The sequence below is a fragment of the Portunus trituberculatus genome, chromosome 33 (genome assembly GCF_017591435.1).
Source record: "Portunus trituberculatus isolate SZX2019 chromosome 33, ASM1759143v1, whole genome shotgun sequence".
NCBI classification, from domain to species: Eukaryota; Metazoa; Arthropoda; class Malacostraca; order Decapoda; family Portunidae; genus Portunus; species Portunus trituberculatus.
In genome coordinates this window covers 4798553-4822552 of record NC_059287.1, presented here as the reverse complement: position 1 = coordinate 4822552, position 24000 = coordinate 4798553, and the positions used below count along the sequence as shown (strand labels likewise).

The 24000-nt window shown below is 37.6% G+C and overlaps 1 protein-coding gene across 2 annotated transcripts in view; it reads left to right on the top strand.

The window, feature by feature from the left end:
* Positions 1-24000, top strand: part of LOC123512215 (EH domain-containing protein 3-like) — a 54812-nt gene that overhangs the window by 11486 nt on the left and 19326 nt on the right. Inside the window, exon 1 of one of the 2 annotated variants that reach the window (XM_045268463.1) lies at positions 4646-5751. The exons of the other annotated variant lie outside the window; for it this stretch is intronic. Coding sequence (XP_045124398.1) covers positions 4946-5751 — 806 coding nt within the window. The 5' untranslated portion in view covers positions 4646-4945. Of the gene's footprint in view, positions 1-4645; positions 5752-24000 lie in introns of those variants that run through there. 2 annotated transcript variants of the gene reach the window in all.

Genomic DNA, 24000 nt, shown 5'->3' with positions numbered 1-24000 from the left:
TTTATATTGTTTGTATAGGTTTTCTTGCAGTTTCCCCTCAATGAATTTTCTATGGTAGCTGACATGCTACGTAGTGACAGAAGTTTTCAACATGTGCAGATCTTTATAGCCACATATTGGCCAACTGGCAGATAAAGCTAGCAGTTATGATTGAGTTTACCTTTTCATCATCACGTTCCCTTCGTCTAGTCCTGTCATGTCACTCTCCTCATCCGTGTCATGTCTCAGTGTTCATGTACTAGTGGAAGAATGTTGGCATCGATCACCAGTCTGTTTACGATATCATCAAGGATACCCATGTGTCAAGATCAAGATCAAGACAAGAAGGGCGATAGTAAAAATCAAACCAGTCAAGTTACAAAACAAGGAAGAAGAAAAATAGCGTGGAACAGAAGCTTAGGAAGTGATGAAAAGAGATAGAAGCCAGAAGATGATAGATAAGGAAAAAGGAAGGGAGGGGAGAAATGAAGGAGACGAAGAAGCAGAGGAAAGAAAGAAAGAAGAAAGAAAACGGAAAAAAAAGAAAGGATGTTAAGTAGAAAGAAAAGATGAAACTCAGTCTACAGTCTAACATCAGCCATACATATAATTGTAGAAGCTAACCGAGATTAGATGCACACACACACACACACACACACACACACACACACACACACACACACACACATTTTATTACGGATACGAATTGCTATTTAGTTCACGGTGGTCGTATGTGATTATAGATGTCAGTGACCGGAGCTGAGGGAGGAGGAGGAGGAGGAGGAGGAAGGGGAGGTGGTGGAGTGGCGAAGAGAAGGAGGATAGAGAGGACGAAGTGCTAGAATTAAGGCGAGGTAGTAGTAGTAGTAGTGTGTGTGTGTGTGTGTGTGTGTGTGTGTGTGTGTGTGTGTGTGTGTGTGTGTGACCTTGTTTGGGTGTGAAATTATGTCTGTGAGATAACAATGATAATAAATAATGTCAAGTTAATCTCTCTCTCTCTCTCTCTCTCTCTCTCTCTCTCTCTCTCTCTCTCACCTAACTGGTTATCGTGTTCCCACCTGACTGGTTAGGTCGCATTTCTTTCCAGTGTATTTCCATATAATACCGAATAAGTCAGTATCCCAATGCCAAGTCTGAGGTGAAGGTTGTTAAAAGCAGAGCAGGAAGACAATTCGCTCTCTTGCGTGTTATATGATAGAAAAGATATGTTTGCCTTTTTTCTTTCTGTCGGTATTAAGATATGTAGGGAAAGCAATAGTAGTGAATTAGGAAAATGTTAATATTATTGTCAGTGTGTTAGTATCAGCATTAGTATTAGCATCATTCCGTTTACTAAGAGATGCTACAAAATATCCTGTTTTCGTGGGGAGGTATTCAGAAATGCAACAAAAGCGATAGTGTTATATTAGATGATGGTTAGTAGTACTATCATTATCAATAGTATTAATATACTTTCACTATCAATTGTATTAGTTGTATTCCATTTATTGAAGTACTACAAAACCTCCCACATTTTGTGATTAAACGTTCAGAAGTGTATTAAAGGCATTAACATTCTATTGCCAATATGCTATAAGTATTTCAGCAATATCGCTACTGTTGCTATGGTTCTGTTCACGGAGAGAAAGATACCACGAAGCGCTCTATAATTTCATATTTAGGTCCTAATTAAGTCTAAATAGAAATTTAGTTTCTTTAAGAAAAAAAGAAAAAGAAAAAAGAAAAAGAAAACATATAAAACTGCACTCATATTCTGAACATTCATTTTGACTAGCCATCAAATTAGAAATGGATATTCAGTATTACGTACAATAATAATTTGTATAAATTTGACTTTATTTCTCTTCAGAACATCCAATAACGGAATAGAATTAAATAAAAGAGTAATTTGATTGAAATTAAGTATTATAATATCTGTCATATTCTCGTCCTAACAGGTCCAGTAATCAGTAAATAAACACCTAAAATGGAGCAAAGGATTCAGTTTAGTCTGAGAGAAAGCTCCTCAAAATCAGAGTCTGGATGGCAAATCAAACTGCCACAGTTCTGTCGTCAAGAGTCAGACATATATTATACGAGTATTATGCACTAGGATCAGCAGAGGGTGACCTTGAGAGAGAGAGAGAGAGAGAGAGAGAGAGAGAGAGAGAGAGAGAGAGAGACGAGAGGATGCATTAAGATAGTGGCGTCTTGAGGCCGGTGGAGAAAACCCGGGCCGTACGTCATCTCCCAAACACGTCGTACCTCAATCAGATATTCTTGTACAGCATGTCATCAATAAGTGACTGAATGCACGTAATTTTTCCAGCGTTATACATTCACAGTTCCTGATAGCTTATTTTAATACATGTTTATTAAGTTATTTATTTACCTAATGAGTAAATGAGTGAGTGAAGAAGTGAGTGAGTTAGCTGGCTAGTTAGTTAGTTACTTAGTTAGTTAAATGATTACTTATTCAGTTGATTAGTCTGGCGTAATATTATACATCAATTTGATATTTTCAAAGCAGCATTCAATACGCAGTTTTCATAGTTAGTCTTTTTATTAGCCATTAGCATGTTTGATGGAATTAAATCTCGTTATACCAATGAAGCTTCATATTACAGTGATGAAGTGTTTTATATATTACCTGCGCAACTATTGAAACATTAACAATAGACAGGCGCGTGAATTCTGATATTCATATATATATTATAAATGCGAGTGCAATGTGAAAGAAAAAAAAAAGTTGAATATAAAACATATTTGATAAGTTGAAAGAGCAGAAATTATTTTATGTTACTGCACTACTAGTAGGTGTGTGTGTGTTTCACTGTTTGATCTGCTACAGTCTCTGACGAGACAGCCAGACGTTACCCTACGGAACGAGCTCAGAGCTCATTATCGAGCTCAGAGCTCATTATTTCCGATCTTCGGATAGGCCTGAGACCAGGCACACACCACACACCGGGACAACAAGGTCACAACTCCTCGATTTACATCCCGTACCTACTCACTGCTAGGTGAACAGGGGCTACACATGAAAGGAGACACATCCAAATATCTCCACCCGGCCGGGGAATCGAACTCCGGTCCTCTGGCTTGTGAAGCCAGTGCTCTAACCACTGAGCTACCGGGCGTGTGTGTGTGTGTGTGTGTGTGTGTGTGTGTAGTTTAGGTTATCCCTACATTTAAATCAATCTTTCAGTCCTATTCCTTTTTATACTATACGATCCATATCACTATACAAAGGTTACAATAAGTAGGGCACATAAATTTGTATAAAGATGAAAGAACACCTGTAGTAAAAGGCGTGTGTGTGTGTGTGTGTGTGTATGGAGGACAAGGGTAAGGTACGGTGGAGGTCCTTGCTGGAGACCTTGGCGCTGAGTGGATGGTAAAATTGATGCACTTAAGGAAGAATGGAGGTCAGGGAGTGAGGCGGTGAGGTGGTGAGGCGGTGAGGCTGGGGACGCTACAGGAGTATTGAATATCCAATAGGTCGTGATTGTCGTAGTGGAGGGCTGTTCATACTAGTGTCAGGGCGGCCCACGGCTCAGACACGCTGCTAAATGATTTACGTGTGATCCTTCCTGACCCAAATACGTTGGTAATCTGAATAGGAGACGCGAAGTCATATCGTCGTCCTCGTTGTTCTTGATTTTGTTGTTCTGGTATCATCGTCGTCCTTTAACATCACCATCTTCTCTTATCTGTATATATATATATATATATATATATATATATATATATATATATATATATATATATATATATATATATATATATATATATATATATATATATATATATATATATATATATATATATATATATATCTTCACACCAAATCACCTTCACTTCTTATCAAACTAAAAACCTTCTCACTCCATCCATGGCTATCAGACATACTATCTACGTATATCCTTCCTTGATCTACCCTCTAATCTCCTTATCCCTTTATAACTTTTTTTTTTTATTGAAATATTCATCTAACTCCAGCATCGGTAGTAATTCAGATGTAAAAAAAAATACTCCTGTGGTACACATGTGACTAATGTCTGGATGTTGTCATGTTGATAAGTCTGGTTGAAACTGGCGGGATCGGTGCAAGAGATGGCATGGCTAGCAATGTGAGTCCTCTAGTGAGTCATAGATGGAATACTGTTTTGACACAGGCAGAGGCGGATAAAACAGGACTAGGAGAGGAGAAAGGGAAAAAAGAGGGAATACTGCAAAAAACACAGAACTTGTGGAGCTATATTATATCTGCCAGCATATGGACTGTGACAAGTAATATATAGATATAGATAAAAGATTGAGTGGTCGATATAGATGCAGTGATGATGGAAAGAAAGAGAACGATAGCTAAACATGAAACGGGTGGGTAGCTGCAGAAAAAAATATATAGCAACTGTTTCCTCTGTGACTATTCTTGCAGTCTTGGTGTGTATATAGCTGGAATAACACTTTTAGTATACATTTCAGAACCACCGTGGGAAGAAAAGAGAGAACACGATTGGAAGACTTTTAACTGTTGGGTAGATTTGATAAATAGCGATACATGACAGAAACTGATTACCTTGTTACAAATTGTACAATATTTGTGAACATGTAGACGGAGTAGCACCTTTTTGGGTATATTGTTGAAGTCGTATTGAGACGAAACAGTGCAGCACGAGAAGACTCAAAACTAGCGGGTGTGTAGTGCAGGTGGCGGTAATGACATTTCGTGACTCCCCCACTGACAACTCATAATCATGCTGTGTATATAGACGGAATAATATTTTTAGTATGTAGATAAAGTACTACTGAAAATTAAAAGTCAGAGAGAACACGAAGAGAAGACTTAAAACTGGCGGGTGTGTGGTGCAGGTGGCGGTAGATGGCACTGCGTGAGTCTCTCCACTGACAACTCATTCAGTTTCCGGCCTCCTCCCCGCACGGCCGCGCGCCCCTCACGGCCACCTCAAACACCTCCACCACCATGTTTTCCTGGATCAACAGGGACGAAACTAAAAAGGGTTCAAATGAAGTGTACGACAATGTGCTACAAGGCCTCAGGAAGGTGTACAAGACCAAACTCCTGCCACTGGAGACCACCTACCAGTTCCATGACTTCCACTCGCCAGCTTTGGATGACCCAGACTTTGATGCCAAACCCATGATACTGCTAGTAGGCCAGTACTCCACAGGCAAGACGACTTTTATCAAATACGTCCTGGAGAGCGACTTCCCGGGCATGAGGATAGGGCCAGAACCCACCACAGACGCCTTCATCACAGTCATGCATGGGGAGACAGACCGAGTCATACCAGGAAACGCGTTGGTGGTCGACTCGAAAAAGCCCTTCAGACCTTTATCCAAGTTCGGTAACGCCTTCTTGAACCGGTTCCAGTGCTCCCAGATGAATAACACGGTGCTGAAGGGCCTCACCATCATAGACTCCCCTGGTATCCTGTCCGGGGAGAAGCAGTGGGTGGGGCGTGGCTATGATTTCACAGGTGTCTTGGAGTGGTTCGCTGAAAGGGTCGACAGAATAGTCCTCCTCTTTGATGCTCACAAACTGGATATCAATGACGAGTTCAGAAGGTCCATAGAAGCTCTTAAAGCCCACGATGATAAGATCCGTATAGTGTTGAACAAAGCTGATATGGTGGACCATCAGCAGCTCATGAGGGTGTATGGTGCCCTTATGTGGTCCCTGGGCAAGGTGTTAGGGACCCCCGAGGTGGCCAGGGTCTACATTGGCTCCTTCTGGAATGAGCCGCTCAGATATGATGTCAACAGGAGGTGAGTCATGAATTGCTTTTTAGAAATTGCAGTTATTTTGTTATGTGTCATTATTGTGTCTTTAGGGTCATTACCGTGCTGTATGCTCTGTTGTTATGTTCTATGCTTAGTCTTACCCTTGCATACCTTACCTAACCTAACCAGACCTGTCATGATCTAACCTATCATATCCTTACTTAACCTAACCCAATGTAGCTCAATACAAGTTACGTTCTTGATCAGCGCTGTGCTTCCTGAATTGTGCACCAGTCAAGGCTCTGCTAATGTAATTCAAATAGAGACTCGTAAAGCTTTGCAAACCACATTCTGCTTATTTAATTTCAGGAACAAAATTGTCCAGATGGATATTTATGCATTTGATTTAGCTTCCTGATAAGATTGCATTTATTATTTATTTATTTGATTTATTTAACTTTATTTACTTATTATTATTAATTTTTTTTCCTTACTTCTTTTATGATGGGTAAGAAAACCTACCATTGAAAAGCTACATACACACAACTCGGTGGCATATGCTCATACTTAATGTGATACACACACACAGACACGCACTTACACACGCACACACACTTCCAGATGACAACTGTCACACGGCAGCCTCCTGTGTCACTGTCTAGCGTAGAGGTTTGCAAACTTTACTGTTTAGCGGCACACTGATGATACATCATGGACGATGGTGCACCAAGTCTACAATCCTGTGTATTCATTAAAATTATGCATCTCACACGTGGGATAGTCATGGTGCTCTTCTGAGCCGCATTGCTCAGTTTGAGAATCACTGGTCTAGCAGGTTGTCCGAGTTTTCCATAACTTTACTGTATCTCTTCACCACCTACTGTTTGGGACATTACACTGTTATGTTAGGTGAGGTTTATCTCTGTCGGGGCGTGGTATAGTTGCTTTTTTCACTAACAGTTCATTTAATCGGTCTTTTATGTTGATGGTTTACGAAATGACAGTCGGGTATGAAATTTTTATCCTCTTAATCTTCATGCTCTTGGCCTACAGTGGTTACTGGTGTGCCCCTGTTCATTTGCTAACCAGTACAAGCAAAATGTTTTTTGAGGTAGTGTTATCATCATATGATTAACATTGTTACATATTATTATTATTATTGTTATTATTATTATTATTAGGTACTATTATTATTATTAATGTATTACTATTATATCATTATCATTATAGGGCTGGTAGGCAATTTTGAAGCAACTCTTTATTTGTTGGCTTAGATGGTTGGCCATTTCTTCCTGGAGGCTTGGTCAGCTGCTGCACATATTAGAATTTTAGAAGGACACATTTGCAGAGACCCATGCTACCTTCACACTATCACCATCAAAGATAAGACTGATAGGAAGCATAGCCTGAATATACACAGTATCTTGCAGAACTTAGACTCAGGCTACCAAGACCACCAAATCTGACCACTGACTACTTGGCAACTGTCTCGCCATAGATAGTTATACAAATTTTTTATGTGGTATTTGACTGAATGCCATTAAAATGAGGCTCACTATGGTCTGTTGTTGGTAACCAAACCCAAGTATAGGTGACATTGTTAGGGTGACAGTTGGTGTTGGCACGGCCCACACATCTGTCCATCATGAGGGTGTGGCCTTAGAACAGGTGTCTTCACTCACACTGACTCACTGACACTATCTCTCATTACCTCACTGGAATGGCCTATTACATCTATGGAGCTTTGCAAGAATTTTTGTTATGCAGTTGTCAGATGTATAAATATGTTGATGGCATATACCATATCCATTTGATTTTTTTCCTTGTGTTTTTTTTTGGGGGGGATGATGGCAGTTTATTATTTTTGTTGTACCCTTCGCCAGTCTGCTTAAAAACAATAGTGATTTAGTCTCATAAAAAGTAAGGTTTTTATATAAAGTATGGAGAGATCATGTAATATAAAATTATGTTTTTTTTTTTTTTTTTTTTTTTTTCCCTTTTTTTCAAGATTTTCAAGTGTTAATAGTGTGATTTTGATGTCAGTTACAGTTAGTTATTAGGTTTCTATTGACTTTCATCTTCATTACATAAATTGTTACAGTTCTACACAACCTTGAATAAGTAACAATGTAAAATGGTACCTTTCAAAGTTTTCTCAATTTTTTTTATAAAGTATTGATAAATTTCCATAAGCAGAAATATAAATGATCAAGAATATAGTATACAAATAGTATCCCTTGCGTGGGCAGCATGTGGTGTCGCAGCTGTGCAGGCATTTGATGACAGCTTCTCAGCTTTCTTTACATGAAGCTGTGTGCCAACGTCTTAGCTTGCTGATGGCTTCTCAGTTTTCCTCAGGTTATGCCGTCGTGCGCCAGGGTCTTACCTCAGCGGGTCATTACTAAATGTCAGGATTTTCTTCATTCTGTTTGTCATTACCAGCATTTATCAGAGTTTTCCTTAGCTACTGCTGTTTGGGGAGTTGCATTTCATGATGTTTTTACCTACACTGGTGACTTTGTTTCTTGAGGATTGGATGCTTTATTGATGAGGTTCCTTGGATGTCTGATGGTTTGACATGTTGACACAAGCAAGATTGTTAAGAGCTGCGAAAACCTGTTGAAGCTTGTGTCTCCTTGGCTGCTCCATGAGGCACTCACAGTCAAAAAAGAGGGTTGATGGCAGCCTGTATGTGTCAAGGAGAGGGTTGAGGCAGTGTGTGTGGAGGTTATCTTTGGTCACTTCATCTAAAGAGCCTACAGTCCACTGCCTCCTTGGGCTGCCATGCTGAATCTTTCTATTCTGTCTATGGCAGAGGACTCAAAATTACAGAATATCAATAAAATGCACAGTTGGTACACATATATGTTAAAGAGTATTGTTATCCATCTTGGTAAAACTTGTGTGTGATGTGGTAATGGCTGTGATTACACAAGCCTTTAATTAACAGCAGGAAAACACTCTCACAGCTTACACACCATATTGTAAGATAATGACCTTTTTTTCCTTAACCCTTACTTTTATAGCAGCAGAAATTGTCTTATGTAGCATTTTCTTATTATTTACACTGTGGCAGAAGTGTTCCCTTTCTTTTCTCTTTATACACTGTTGAGGAAGTGGTGTGCATTGCTGGCTGGTGGTGAGGGTAGTGACTTGGCACCAGACACACTGCCAGCTCTGTACGACCATTCACCTTGCAGGGGTTGGCCAGGCATTGAAGTGGCTGGGGTAAATACTATGGATGTTGTCAACTCCTTCCTTGAGTAATGCAGTAATTATGTAACCCACAGTGATAGGTGACGCCCCACAGGTTTATGCGAAATATTGATAGTAGTCCATAAAGTTATGAGAGTTATGATTTCCAAATGAATTAGTTGTTTATTGATAATGCTAGGAAACAAACTCCATTAATTAGGATTTATTTATGCTACAAGTTATTATAAGTAGCAGAAAGATCAGGAAACTAATGAATGTAATTTGGTTTTGTAATGCTAATAGTTATGCCATTTTTTGGTAATATCGTCAGTTTCTATTTGCCCATGTTAGTAACTCTCTAAAATCTTGATTCCCTTTCTACATGTAATTTGTATTAAGGTCTACTTTATAATATATATTTTGTTGACTTCAGATGATATATTTCTGAGGTACTGAGTTTTCAGTAAATAACTTGAAATACTGGGATCATTTGCTAATGGAAAGAGAGAATAAGAGACTGTGATACCTTATCTCTATGAACTGAAGATAGATTGTGGTGTTATCACATATTTATCTTAGGCTTCTCTATTGTCTGTGAAACCTCATGTAGGTGTGTTATTGTGCCCTATGTGTAGATATCAGATAGACAGGCTTGTTCTGGTGATAAGGTGGTTATGCTGTGTGCCCTCCAAATACCAGCCAATACAGTAATGGTTAAGTAGATTTACCTTTGCCAGATGAGAAAGTTTTAAGTTTGTTTACATTGTATACTTGTTTTTTAAGGTCAAACTCAGCTGATCTCTCATACTTACTTGTTTGTAGTGGTCAGAATTTTGCATACATCCCATACCTACCCTCATATAAGGTCACCATTTCATACCTGTTCATTTACAAGGTCACATTATTTCCTACATCCCTTGCTGTCCTACCAGGTCACAGCTCATCTGACATTACATATCTATTTTTAAAAGGTCACATCTCGCTGACATCCCATACCTGTTTTTCTTAAGATCACAGTTGTTTTTTTGTAAGGCCAGAATTCAAGCTGTATCGTCTACCTATTCTCTAATAAGGTCACAACTCATATCCCTTACAGTGTCAACCATCTTAATTTTTTTTTAGCTTATGAGGTCACAAGTCAATCTACACTTCACATTTATTCTCTAACAAGGCCACAAATCTGCTTTCATTCCATACCTATTCTCTTACAAAGCCACAAATTGGGTTACATCCTTTACTTATCCTCTTACAGTATTGCAAAGTAGCTTACATCCTGCACACATTCAAGGGCTACATTATAGAGGCAAGCCTAGACAGATTCTGCTTGGTAAGGCATTTCAAACATGGGATCTATGAATTAAGAGTCAAGTGCAATATTACATAACTGTGCTGATGGGCCAATAGTTACTTAGTGGTAATTGTAATGATAAGCATCCCTTTAAATACATGTCAGTGATAGATGGGGGTTTGATATGATGATTATTTTGAAGAGCTTATTTGATATGATGATTATTTTAAAGAGCTTATGGTTGCTACTAAATAGAGGTCTATAATGAGCAGATAGATGTTACAGTTATTGGAAGGAATGATGTTAAGGGAAATGAGGCAAAAGAAGCCTGTGAAGAGCAAGACATGACAGGAAGCAGTAGTTGTAGACAAGGGCAAAGAAAGGAATGATTGCCACACTTAACAGTAATGGGATCAAGGAGGAAAATGGAGAATAGAGACTAAAAGAAAAAAATTACCATGCTCATAACCATAGTTATGAGCATGGAAGATAAATAGAAAAGAGCACAGACTGAAACAAGGGAAAGAATAAGGTGACAAGAAAGCTTGGCTGCAGGAAGTATGGAACAATTTTTCTAGGTGTATTGTAAGCATAGGAAAAAGGAGAAAAGAGGAGAGCAGCAGAGAGTGTGAAAAGAGAGATGACTAGAAAGTGTAACAGAAGGAAGCAGAAGTTTAGGTAGGTAGTCATTTCCTGTTCATACTTGAGGACACACCACCTGTTATGTAAATCCTAGGTACAATGAACACTTATTAACGCAGCACGGTGGGTGTAGCAGTGAAGGTGCTATACTCACTCTGTGTCAGGCTGTGCTCCTGTGTTGTGGATTGCCTGACTGAATGCTAGGGCTGGAGCATACATGGACAGTTTGTGAAGCTTTCTCAAGAGGTGCAGCACTTGGAATCAGTCAGTTAATGAAGTGTTGTGTGTTTTGTCTTGGCAACACTATGAGTACTCACCAATGTTGGACAGTCTGCCCTGTCTTCCCTCTTGACCTGAGAACACCCTTCTTTATCACAGCTGAACTGATAATTCTTTTTTTTTTAATTATGATATTAATGGCACATGATTATAAGTTAAGTATTATAATACACATGGCTTATATGTAGATATTTTAAGTATCATTGCATATATGTAAGTATTTAAAAAAACTCATCAGATACTAGTTCATATTGAAGTATCAATAAAAAGAATATTAATCCTTTCAGTACCGTGATGTTTTTTCATATTCATTCTGCTTACTATTTGGTGGTTTTATACAGCTTCAGAAACTCATGTGGGGATTAAAATAGTGAAGGTTCTAGCCATTAATCTTCTCACTTCCACTGACCCTTTCTGATGTCCATAAGATTGTCTACTGGTACCCAAATCTCAAGATGAAAATACATTCCAGTACTGGAGGGGTTAAGGGTGAAAATTGCAGTAATAAAAAAAAAATCAGTCTTAAAGAAATTTAACAAAAAGAAATCAATAAATATGTACAAAAAAAAAGAAGAAAAAAAAAGATTATAGTTTACATGAGAGTTTTGCCATGTGGAACTTTGTCATGTCTTCTGAGATGTCTGATTAAACGGCTTCTCTTATCACACCACTGACAGCTATTTTTTGTACGTCGAAGTCTTGTTACCTTCTGTGGGTTAGTCTGGCTTGCTTGAGTGCTTTAGTCATCCTCTCAATGCAGCTGATGCACCACATTGCTCTTATTGTTGTCTTCATTGTGTTTTTGCTGCATATCAAACATATCAGCTGAGGAATATTTGCTTGAACCTCTTTTAATTTGGGTTATTTTATTCAGCAGCTTGGCCAGTATTCTTGTTGAGTTACTGACCAAATTTTTTTTTTTTTTTTTTTTTTTTTTTTTTTTTTTTTGTGGGGGGGTAAGTTTGCGCTACATATCTCTTCATTCAAGACACTCTTAACTTTTATCCTATGTGGTCTTCCCATCTTTCCCCTACCCTACCCCATCTCTTTCAGCCATCCCTATTCAGCTCCATCATTCCTCTGTTCATGCTCTTGACTAGTTTTTATTTATTTATTAATTTATTTGTTTATTTATTTATTATTATTATTATTATTATTATTATTATTATTATTATTATTATTATTGTTATTGTTATTATTATTTTATTTACTTTTTTTTCTCTGTCTTTTCCACCTAGACCTTGTGGGGGTAAGAGTTTGAGTGCTGTGTGCATGAGTGTGTGTTGGTTTGTCTGGGTTATTCTGCATAGCTACTAGGATTGCCAAGCTGGTGTTTAGATAATTCAATCAATTTTATTTGTTTATTTTCTTAAGTGCGTCTCTACCACTTAATCATTATTTATTTTCATATACTGGCTTAACTACTACTTTAACTTTGACTCTTCATTTCATTTAGTTGTAATTCTTCACTATCAGTTGTGTTCATCCCTAGCATCAACTTTTACATCCTCGTTTCATTAACCTTTGCCTGTGCCTGTGTCTTCTTCATGGCACACCTCTGCACCATGTGGTGTTCTGTTACCATGCCAGACTTATCTGATGCTTCTTACTAACTTCATCACCTCACTGTTATGCCTATTATGCTGTTGTACGTACATGAGCATCAGTATTTGAGAAACGGATGAATTGGTAAGCATTGAGAGGAGTGGTTGTCCATCCATCAGATTCAGATAAGGGATGTCAGGGATGTTGAAACTGCTTGGCTAAGGGTGACATCACTACTGCCACATTAACTAAATGGGCTTTTTTGCTTTTATGTATATCACCAACTTGCGGCCTTATTATTCTCTGCTCGGCTGTACAACAAATGTCACCTTTGGAATGATTGCTTGATGTATTATCACTGCCACTGTGGCCTTTGTTGCACCTCTTAACAATATGCCACTTAATATTTTTGCCAGGGCTGCTTCAGCACACCAAAACCACCAGTCAAGAACTGAGGATGCATGTTAGGAGTTGAAGTACTGCTGTGGGATATGACAGTGGTGTTCATGTTGATTTTCCATTAAATTTAATCAGTTTATAGTCTGCTAAAAATGTAAAGATGTGTACTTGTGAATTGTATTTTGTTGATTAATTATATTCCTTTAAATTTATTGTAAATTGAAAATTCATACCTTGAGACCAACTCAAAAGTTAGTTTTTGTTCAATAACTTTTTTTTTTTCTTTTTTTTTTTTTCCATACCAGTCATAACGTGAAAGTCCAACTTTTGGATGTCAAACATTTTCCATTTGAGCTTCACACACATCTGTTCCCTTGATATCATGATCCAGCTACACTCCTGTGTGTGCATGAGGGTCTTTTTTATGTAGATGGCAGACTGGTGACACTGGGACGGTGAGCATTGGCATCGTGATAGCACTGCATCCTGCCATGCTCTTTATCTGTACATATCAGATGTGGTGACATATATACAGAGTAAGAGTTGCCTCTGTGTGAAGTCTCTCTCTCTCTCTCTCTCTCTCTCTCTCTCTCTCTCTCTCTCTCTCTCTCTCTCTCTCTCTCTCTCTCTCTCTCTCTCTCTCTCTCTCTCTCTCTCTCTCTCTCTCTCTCTCTCTCTCTCTCTCTCTCTCTCTCTCTCTCTCTCTCTCTGTGGCAGCCATATATTAATCAATCATGGAAATTACTTTTTATGAACTAACTAACTAGTTCATAGAATACTTATTTTCCTTCACTGCTCTGGCATCATTACATTGCAGGTGTTGTACTGATGATTATGTTCATAATTAACGCTCTGGTGGATAATTCTTAATGAAAATGTATTGTGTTGAGATCAGAGGACTGTAAATGTTGAGCTGCAATAGTCATGACATATTGGCATATTTTCTGGTAAAATTCATCACTCTCTCTCTCTCTCTCTCTCTCTCTCTCTCTCTCTCTCTCTCTCTCTCTCTCTCTCTCTCTCTCTCTCTCTCTCTCTCTCTCTCTCTCTCTCTCTCTCTCTCTCTCTCTCTCTCTCTCAACACTTTTAACACTTGATTATGTTTGCCTGATTTACATACAATATCAAATTTTTCAAAATATGATAAACTGTCATTTGCAAAAAAATAAACTTTTTTGGCAATACCATATATAAAAAAAAAAAAAAAAAAATCTTATTTAATGAACAAACAAGTACTAAGTGTAAAGGAGAAGCTGTATATGAAGGCAGAACACATAAGTTTATATGAAAAAGAAAAGATTGCACTTAAACTTATACAGTACATACATACATAGTTGTACTTGTGAAATAATAATGAGGCTTCAACCCCTTCAGTACCATGACACATTTCCATATTCATTCTGCTTACTATTTGGTGTTTTTATACAGCTTCAGAAACTTATGTGGGGATTAGAATATTGGAAACTGTGGCCATAAATTTTCTGACCTCCATAGACCCTTCTTAATGTCAATAAAATAATCTAATCATACACAAATCTCAACATAAAAACATGTCCCAGTATTGAAGAGGTTAAAAGTAAAACAAAATGCTGTAGCTAGTTTGTTTATGAACCTTGCAACCCACTCACAAGGAAATTGTAATTTTGATATGTTTAGAGAGATTTCATAGTTGTAGATAAATTTTTTTTTTTTTATCTTTTCCCTTCATATATGCATGTTTATATTCATGAATGAAAATCTTTTACCTTAGAATTATCAAAATGTGCATTGAATTGATAAAGAGGTTCAGGTTTCACCATTGCTTCTAGCTTGTATTGTCAGCCAGCCAGTGAACATGGTGGCACTATCCTTGCCCCTTGCCACCTGTCTGTCGTGTGAGCTCAGATAGTGTCAGTAAGTTCTTTTAGTTCATCATGTATCCCTTTGACTGCAAATGACATGTGTAATTTTGTTTTAGCAACCCTAGTTAGTTTTGATAATCAAAAATTAAACTAAAAGCACTATAAAGTTTTACTAAATATTTGATAACACCTTTAGCTCCAAAATCTCTATCTTAACTTATACAAGACATTTATATCAAGTTGAAAAGACTCAGTAGCAGTGAAAGTGTTTTCAATCTTAGGATTGTGTATGGAGTATTATTGGGGAGATAAAGATGAAATTGATATTGAAAGAAACTGCAAGGACAAGGATCATTCATGGAATAAGTTAAGAGATAGAAAAAAAATTTAAAGTGTAAGAAAGGTTTGAAATTGGAACAAAAATATAGTATGTTATAGGGATAAACAAAAATAAAAGTGGGAAGAATTTTGAGAAGTACGTAGAGTGTAAGGAAATGATAAGAGAAGAGAGAAAAGTGCAAGAGGAGTTAGGAAAAAGGATATGGTATGGAGCCAATATACGTATTAAGAGAATAGAAGTAGAGGTGTGAGGATAATTTTACATAGAATACCAGATAAGAAGACAAAACAAAATAATGCACACACACACACACACACACACACACACACACACACACACACACACACACACGCAAAAGAAAAAAAATCTAAATTACCTTACGTATAGTATCTATCTAGTTCCCAAGACTGAGGAAAAAAGTTAGTTGAGGGAATAGACAGAAGTATAGATGAGGGAACAATTTCACAATACGAAATAGGACAAAGAAATAAAGTGACTCACCAAATAGAAAGTACCTCCTGTATCCAGTTTTAATTAAGTCCCACACACACACACTATTGAGGTCTGGTATGTGTAGCATGCAGGATGTCAAGAATCAATAACACCTCCTTGATTCAGCTGTTGGTAGAGTCAATAATCACTTGAGTCAGCTGGTGGTGGCAAGGTCATCTTTCACGCCGGGTGAATGACGCCTCTCACAGGGTCAGGTATGGCTGGCTCAGGGAGGGTGGGCACTGCTGACCTCTGCTGACCTGGCCTGGGATAGCAATGTGACAAGACCACGTAGCAACTTTAAGGGTTAGATTCACACGGTTGTGTTTGGTTTATGCGTTTCTTTAGTGTTGTTTTATATATATATATATATATATATATATATATATATATATATATATATATATATATATATATTTTTTTTTTTTTTTTTTTTTTTTTCAATGAATGTGTTATACCTTTGTTTTATTTATTTATTTTAATACAAATTTGCATTCATAACTATTTTTCTTATTTCTTTTGTACATGTGGACATCTTTTATCGTAACTATAAATATATTGATTTATAAATTTATTTCAATCATTAACATATTTACATTGTTTTTTTGTATTTACATGAAGGGTTTTCTTTTGATTTTAATGGTATATCAATTTTTCTATTTGCATTTTTTATAAGGACCGGTATCAATTCTCACATTAACATCCTCTTCTCATATTTGATTCGCTTCCAGATTCACTGTAATAATCCTTCAGCATCAGTATTTAGGGCCATTAATATTTAGGCCCTTCACTATACACGTTTTGCCTTTAATATTTCAGTCTTTCACTATACACATTCTGCCGTACAAGTCTCAGCATGTACATATTATTCAAGGTAATCCTCATGCCAACATTACTCAGAATCTCAAGGAATGTTGTAAGGAATGTATGTGTAGTTCTTGTGAAGGCTTCCTAATGGCAAAGTGCAAATTGCAAGTTTAATGCCAATTATTTCTCATTATGTATTTTATTCTGTATAGTTTCTGTCCCATTACCTGTTAATGTTGCATATATTCGAGTATTACTATTTCTCAAATATTATTTCATTTACATTGGTTTTCTTTCTTTTTTTTCTTTATCAATATTTTGCTGTATTCTGGATTGTTTTCTGTTATTCTATATTTTTTTTCTGTTTTCATTGGTATATCTCTTATCCAGCTTTGTTTTATCTCATTGCATTGCCTTCTCACAATTTCAGTGATATTGTTTTGTTTTTTCCTTTTTTCATCCTGTTTGTTTCTGTTCCTGTCAAGTAGGAAGTGATACATATTACTGATCTACACACTTCCTGCTATGCTGTTATTCATCATTACTAGTGCTTTTAACATTTATTTATTGTATTTCATTTATTCACTTATCTATTTATGTTTTCTTAATGACGTAATATGCATACATAAGTTTGTATACTATCTATATCTAGTACTTCCATCATTCATGTATGATGTGATGTTCGCTAATTCTTTGCATTTTGAAGATCTTTATTTCATATGAATTCAGTTATTTACATCTACATATGTATTAATTTTGATTTTATTTACTATTTTTTTCAGTTACAGAGAAGAGGCAAAGAGGCTTTTTTTCCCATTTAAACAAGCTTGATTTTTTTACTTATATGTTTATTTATCCATTTATTCATTTGCTTTTATCCTGTACAGTAAATAAATAGCTTACATGTAGGGGGAAAGTGGCAAAGAAGTTTACATAATGAAGCCATATTAGATTACCACTCCCAGAAAACATAGGAAAGCCATAAAAGAAAAAAACGATTCCCCAAATGAATTTAGAATGCCTTCATAACGAGCAGACTTCATAAAACATTCACAGAAGGGTCACATTATGCTTTATATTTTGAGGAGGAGCTGAAAAGGAAATAATGTGAAGAGTTTAATAGCTAAGAGCTCTCATTAAGTCTAGGTCGCTGTAAAGGTTAGGTGTTGCGTTGCTTCAGTGAGTAAAGGTGGAATTTACTAAGAAAGCTTGAGAGGTGTGGCGGTGGCGGCGGCGTCAGCGTTGGTGTTGATGGTGGTGGTGGAAAGGAAATGGTAAATGTTTGTGATGGCGGTGGGTGTGGTGTTGTGTCATTGTGGTGGGTAGGAAACGAAAGGAAGGGCTGGTGTTTTGGTGGTGGTGTTGCTATTCTGGTTACTCCTCTTGTTAGTTGTTTTGGTGGTGGTTATTCATTATCTTCGTTTTTTTTTTTTTTTATTTATTTATTTTTTTTTTTTCGTTTATTGACTTTTGCATCTTATTTTCTTGTATAATTTAAGCCACCATTGTTCTAGTTATTATTTAATTTCCATAGTGGCCGAAGAAGAGAGAGATACGTAAAAACAATAATCTTTCATACTTTTAATCCCTTCAGTACCATGTCGCGTTACCATATTCATTCTGGTTACTATTCGGCGATTTTCTTCAGCTTCAGAAACATATGATGGGATTAAAATCGTAGACTCTGGCCATTAATCTTTTGACCTCTATAGACCCTTCCTAATGCTAATAAAATTCAAGGTAGAAATGTGCCTCGGTATTGAAGCAGTTAAGCCCAGGGATGTGCAATGTTAGCCCAGGACACAGTCACAAACAGGAGGCTAGCATTGAGACACTCCGATGAAGCAGGGCGGCGGGATTAGAGCCGTGATGTAAGGCGTGGATCGACCTTCACCCAGCCAAGTGTACCCGTAGAAATGTTGCATAACGTATTACTCTGGATTTAGGGAATGATTTTGTGGATCACTGGTCTGTTTACTTTGTGTTTATTGGTTCTGCCCGACATATCACCTGCATATCAGCTTTTTTTCTCTATCACTGACTTACGTGGCTTATGTTTGTTGCTCGTTACTAAGCATTCTTTCATATTAGGGGGAAGTTTTCTCTATCACTGGCCTGTGCTATGTTTATTGCTCCTCCCTGAAACATCACCTACATAACAGCTTTCTTTTCTCTATCACTGACTTAGATGGTTTATGTTTATTGCTCGTTACTAAGCATTCTTTCGCATTAAAGGGGGATGTTTTCTCAATCACTGGCCTTTACTGTTTATTGATCTTCCCTGAAATATCACTTAGACTATATAGCGTTATTTTCTCGATCACTGACTTACGTAGCTTATGTTTATTGCTTGTCAGTCGTTACAATAAGCATTCTTTCGTATTAGTGGGGGATGTTTTCTCAATCACTGGCCTATGTTATGTTTATTGATTCTCCCTGAAATATCACCTACATAGCAGCGTTATCTCAATCACCTGTGACTAACATAGGTTATATTTATTGCTCCCAACAGTAAACATTTTGTATATATTTAGTTTTAAGGGGGCACTGTTCTCAGTCATTAGTCTCTTTACTTGATTTTTTTTTTTTTTCATACATTCTCTGAAATATCGTCTTCATATCAACGGTATTTTCTGGATCACTGGATCATTGTGATTTGCATAGCGTATATTTATTGTCCCCAACAATTGAGAAAAATCCACTTATTCTTTTTCTCAGTCACCAGCTGTACCGTTTGTTTATTGCTCCTCTCAGTAAATATTCCTCGGTATTTGGGAACTTTTGAGATCACTGTGGCTTATTAGACATCTTAAGTTTTATTCCTCCTTTTTTTAAAACATTACATACTTATCTGTTCGTGGAAATATTTAGTTTTTACATATAAATAGGTGGTCTGATGACTTCTTGCAACTTTCTTTTTTACGTTCCTACACGTTCTTAGAAGTCATGACGAATTCCTGAGTGTACATAGAATCACATGGGAAGGCTTTGTCTATCACTTACGCCTATCACTACATAGTTTTAAGGCGTTATACTCCTAATAATCAATTTAGTTCCACTTGATTATTTCGTTGGAGTCTTACATTGTTACGTTGACAAGTTCTATCATGTGTTTGTGTACAAGAACGTTTTACTTACAATTGTTATTATTGTTATTATTTTTTTGTTTATTTATATTATATTATTTTGTTTCCTTACGTTTCATTGATATCGTAAGTGATTTTATCTCCATCTTTATCTCGTATCAATATGTGACACTTGTACGTACATCGTTCTTATTACAGCTCTTGTGATATTCCCTCACGTAATGGAAACTTTGTACCTTATACTCAAAGCTTGTTCTTCCTTCCTTGTGCCATTATCCTCCTCCTCGTGCCTTTATCCTCCTCCTCCTTCTCGTGCCTTTATCCTCCTCTTTCTCGTGCCATTAACCTCCTCCTCCTCCTCGTGCCTTTATCCTCCTCCTTCTCGTGCCTTTATCCTCCTCCTCCTCTTTGTGCCTTTATCCTCCTCCTTCTCGTGCCTTTATCCTCCTCCTTCTCGTGCCTTTATCCTCCTCCTCCTCCTCCTCCTCCTCCTCCTCCTCCTCCTCCTCCTCCTCGTGCATTTATCCTCCTCCTCCTCCTCCTCCTCCTCTTCTTCGTGCTTACTATATCTTCCTCCTTCGTTTGAAATTCCGACATTATATTACCCTCCAAAGTTTCTCGTGCGTCATGTGATTTCTACCTCCTCATCACAAACGTCACGAGTCGTAATAACCCACCGTGAATTAGCTAACTCCGCCGTCATGCTTCTAAGAAATTCTTCAGTGTATCCTGCAAGTGTTCGTGCTCATACATTTTTTATGCTACTCAGCTGACTCATCGCTATTCCTGGGACTTCTATCCTTCCTTTTCCTTCCCTTCGCTCTTCTTCTCCTCTTCTTATCTCCAACGCAGATATACCCTTCCCTTTAACCCCTTCAGTACCATGATACGTTTGCATATTCATTCTGCTTACTGTTTGGTGGTTTTATACATCTTCAGAAAGTTATGTGAAGGATTAAAATGGTGAAGACTCTGGACATTAATCTTCTGACCTCCATAGACCCTCCTCTTCCCTCACCTACCTTTCCCTTTAATCTCTTGTCTTGTCTTTTGTCTCTTTTCCTTCCTATTCTATTTTTTTTTTCTTCTCTCACCCTTTCTCCTCTTTTTCCCTCACCTTCCACACTGGCTGATACAAGTTACAACCGGAACTGGTCCTTGCTAGGTAGACAAAGGCCGACAAAAGGGTGCTGCTTCCGGGAATGTTGTCACGTTGTCTGCGGTGGCGTGCCTGCTGTGTTGCCTCATTCCCTCACCCCCTACAAACCTTATTTCCTTCCTTAATCCCGTCAGTACTGGGACGCATTTTTACCGTGAGTTTTGGGTGTGATTAGACCATTTTATTTGTGTTAGAAAGTGTCTGTGGAGGTCAGAAGATTAATGGCCAGACTCTTCACCGTTCCAATCCCTCACATAAGTTTCTGAAGCTGTATAAAATCACCAAATAGTAAGCAGAATGAATATAGAAACGGGTCATGGTACTGAAACGGTCAATACTTGCCAACTAGAAATGTGTGTGTGTGTGTGTGATGAACCAGGATAAAGCGGATTCGTTTCTCTTCCTTTTCTTCAGCGGGTCTTTTAAGTGATTCAGTGTTGAAACTTAAGAGAAACAAACATCTGATTCATCCTGCATTTACTCGCCGCCACAGTCCTCTCGCTTCTCTATTCTATACAACTATAAGTGTGTGTGTGTGTGTGTGTGTGTGTGTGTGTGTGTGTGTGTGTGTCCAAATACTTGTTATATAAAAAAAAAGCTTGTAATTTTATTTTCTGTGCCAAGTTGTTTGTTATTCGCGCTTCTCTTTTTTTCACCACCATTTGCCTAACGCTGCAGTGAGAAAAGGTTGAAATGTTGTAGATTTAAAGTAATACCAACATTTCAAAAAGAGGAATGAATCAATTATATATTTATTTCATCCTCACTATAAATATTCTTTGAGTAAACAACGTTTTTGTTTTTTTTTCCTTTTTATCGTTTTTTTTTCTGTTACGCCATATATTAATCTTTTTTTGACGTGTTTTTCTTATCTAGCCAGATATTCGATCGTATTTTTTTTTTTCTTTCCAACTTTGTTTTAAGACATTCCACAAGTGTTCAGTCAGAGGCGTCTCTACACTGAAATTCATTACTTGTATATGTTTTCACACTTTGAATATCTTTTAAGTCTACGTCATATAATTCAGAATAATTTACCGTTTTTTTTTTTTTACGTTATTCAACAGATGAATTTGATTTCCAGTTTTATTTCAATCTATATTTCTTTATTTTTACTTATTTTTATGACATTCCATTAGACTTAACATTCGATCACCATCTCCGGTAGGAATTCCTCTTAAAACGCATCGATTGTTTCAAATCTATACACCATGAGAATATCTAACTTTCTTTCTGCCGTTCCGTTCCTTGTTTTCGTCACGCCAAGCTGGCACCACTGTTATTATTATTATTATTATTATTATTATTATTTTTATTCATTTACTTTTTCGTATATTTAACGTCACTTACATGGCCTCGCAGATAATGGGAGCAATTATGTGATGTTTTCTGGTTATTTGCCTTGGCAGGAATAGTAATTGCCGTGGTGGTGGTGGTGGTAGTAGTAGTAGTAGTAGTAATGGTAGACTAGTAGTAGTACAAGTTGTTTTCGTACTAGTAGTAGTGATAGTAGTAGTTGTAGTAGTAGTAGTGGTAGACTAGTAGTAGTACAAGTTGTCTTCGTAGTAGTAGTGATAGTATTAGTTGTAGTAGTAATAGTAGTAGTAGTTGCTGTTGTTATTGTTGTCATAGTAGTAGTCGTAGTAGTACTAGTAGAAGTTGTTTTCATCATAGTAGTAGTAGTCGTACCAGCACCAGCAGTAATAGTTGTTGTTGTTGTTGTCATCGTAGTAGTAGTAGTAGTAGTAGTAGTCGTACCAGCAGCAGCAGTAGTAGTAGTAGTGTTTCGCAACCAGCCCGTTTTAGCTCTTCTTGCTTGTGTTACGGCCTTGGAAAAACTGAAAATATAAAGTATTGTTCATTGTAGAAGCTTATATACAAGTACGTACGCGTTCGTGTGTGTGTGTGTGTGTGTGTGTGTGTGTGTGTGTGTGTGTGTGTGTGTGTGTTGCCAGGTGAAGATAGTGTTTAGCAGGACAAGTGAACATTACCATATGGAAGAAAACATGTGTAGGGAAGACTTAGTGGTAGTAAGAGACGTCTGTGTGTGTGTGTGTGTGTGTGTGTGTGTGTGTGTGTGTGTGTGTGTGTGTGTGTGTGTAGAGAGAGAGAGAGAGAGAGAGAGAGAGAGAGAATGTAGGTCGTTCGCGCTGCCGCCCCTCCACCACGTCCTCCTCCTCCTCCTCCTCCTCCTCCACAATCACCATTATCGTTTCTACTGTATATTGGGATGAATCTCTCTCTCTCTCTCTCTCTCTCTCTCTCTCTCTCTCTCTCTCTCTCTCTCTCTCCCACGCCCATGACCGGAGCCTCGTCAGTACCACGTCATCACTACGCCATCTCTCTCTCTCTCTCTCTCTCTCTCTCTCTCTCTCTCTCTCTCTCTCTCTCTGAGCTTATTTTCATAGTTCTTTCTCTTTCATTCGCTCCTCCTCCTCCTCCTCCTCCAACGCTACAAGTATGCTATATTTTCTGCCACGTCACTCTCTCTCTCTCTCTCTCTCTCTCTCTCTCTCTCTCTCTCTCTCTCTCTCTCTCTCTCTCTCTCTCTCTCTCTCTCTCTCTCTCTCTCTCTCTGAATAAACACCATCAGGTATGTCCTTGTGGTGAATGCCCTCTCTGTCTGTCTGTCTGTCTGTCTATCCATTATGGTATTTCTATCTTTTTATTTGTTAATTTATATTTCTTTACATCTGTCTTTCTGTCTCTGTCTTCATTTATCTATTCGACTTCCTCTTGCTGTCTGTCTGTCTGTCTGTCTGTCATATTAATCTATATCACAAAAGCACTCAGTTATATTAATCTCTTTATCACCGGATATCACCTATCACTTAATCTTCTTCATTAATCTAAATCTACAGTATTATCTGCCTTTATTGTGCCAGTTCACTGTGATTTGACCGAAATATAAAACCTTTTTGTTCCCAATTGACACAACCATTAAGCTACTTTTCTTTATTAATTTGTTGTAGTGTTCTCTCATATTTGTCGTCCATGCACACCTTAGTTTGACCTTCCACGCATGCTTACATAGTCAATTAATTTTTTTTTTCTGTGTAAAAGGGGAAGAACTGGCCAAGGGCAACAAAAACGACTGAACAAAAAAAGGCTCACTTGATGCCAGTCCTCGAACATGGCTGAGAGTTAGTTAGACAATGAAATGTCTTGAAACCTCCCTCTTGAATGAGTTTAGGTCATAGGTACAGTACATAGAAATACAG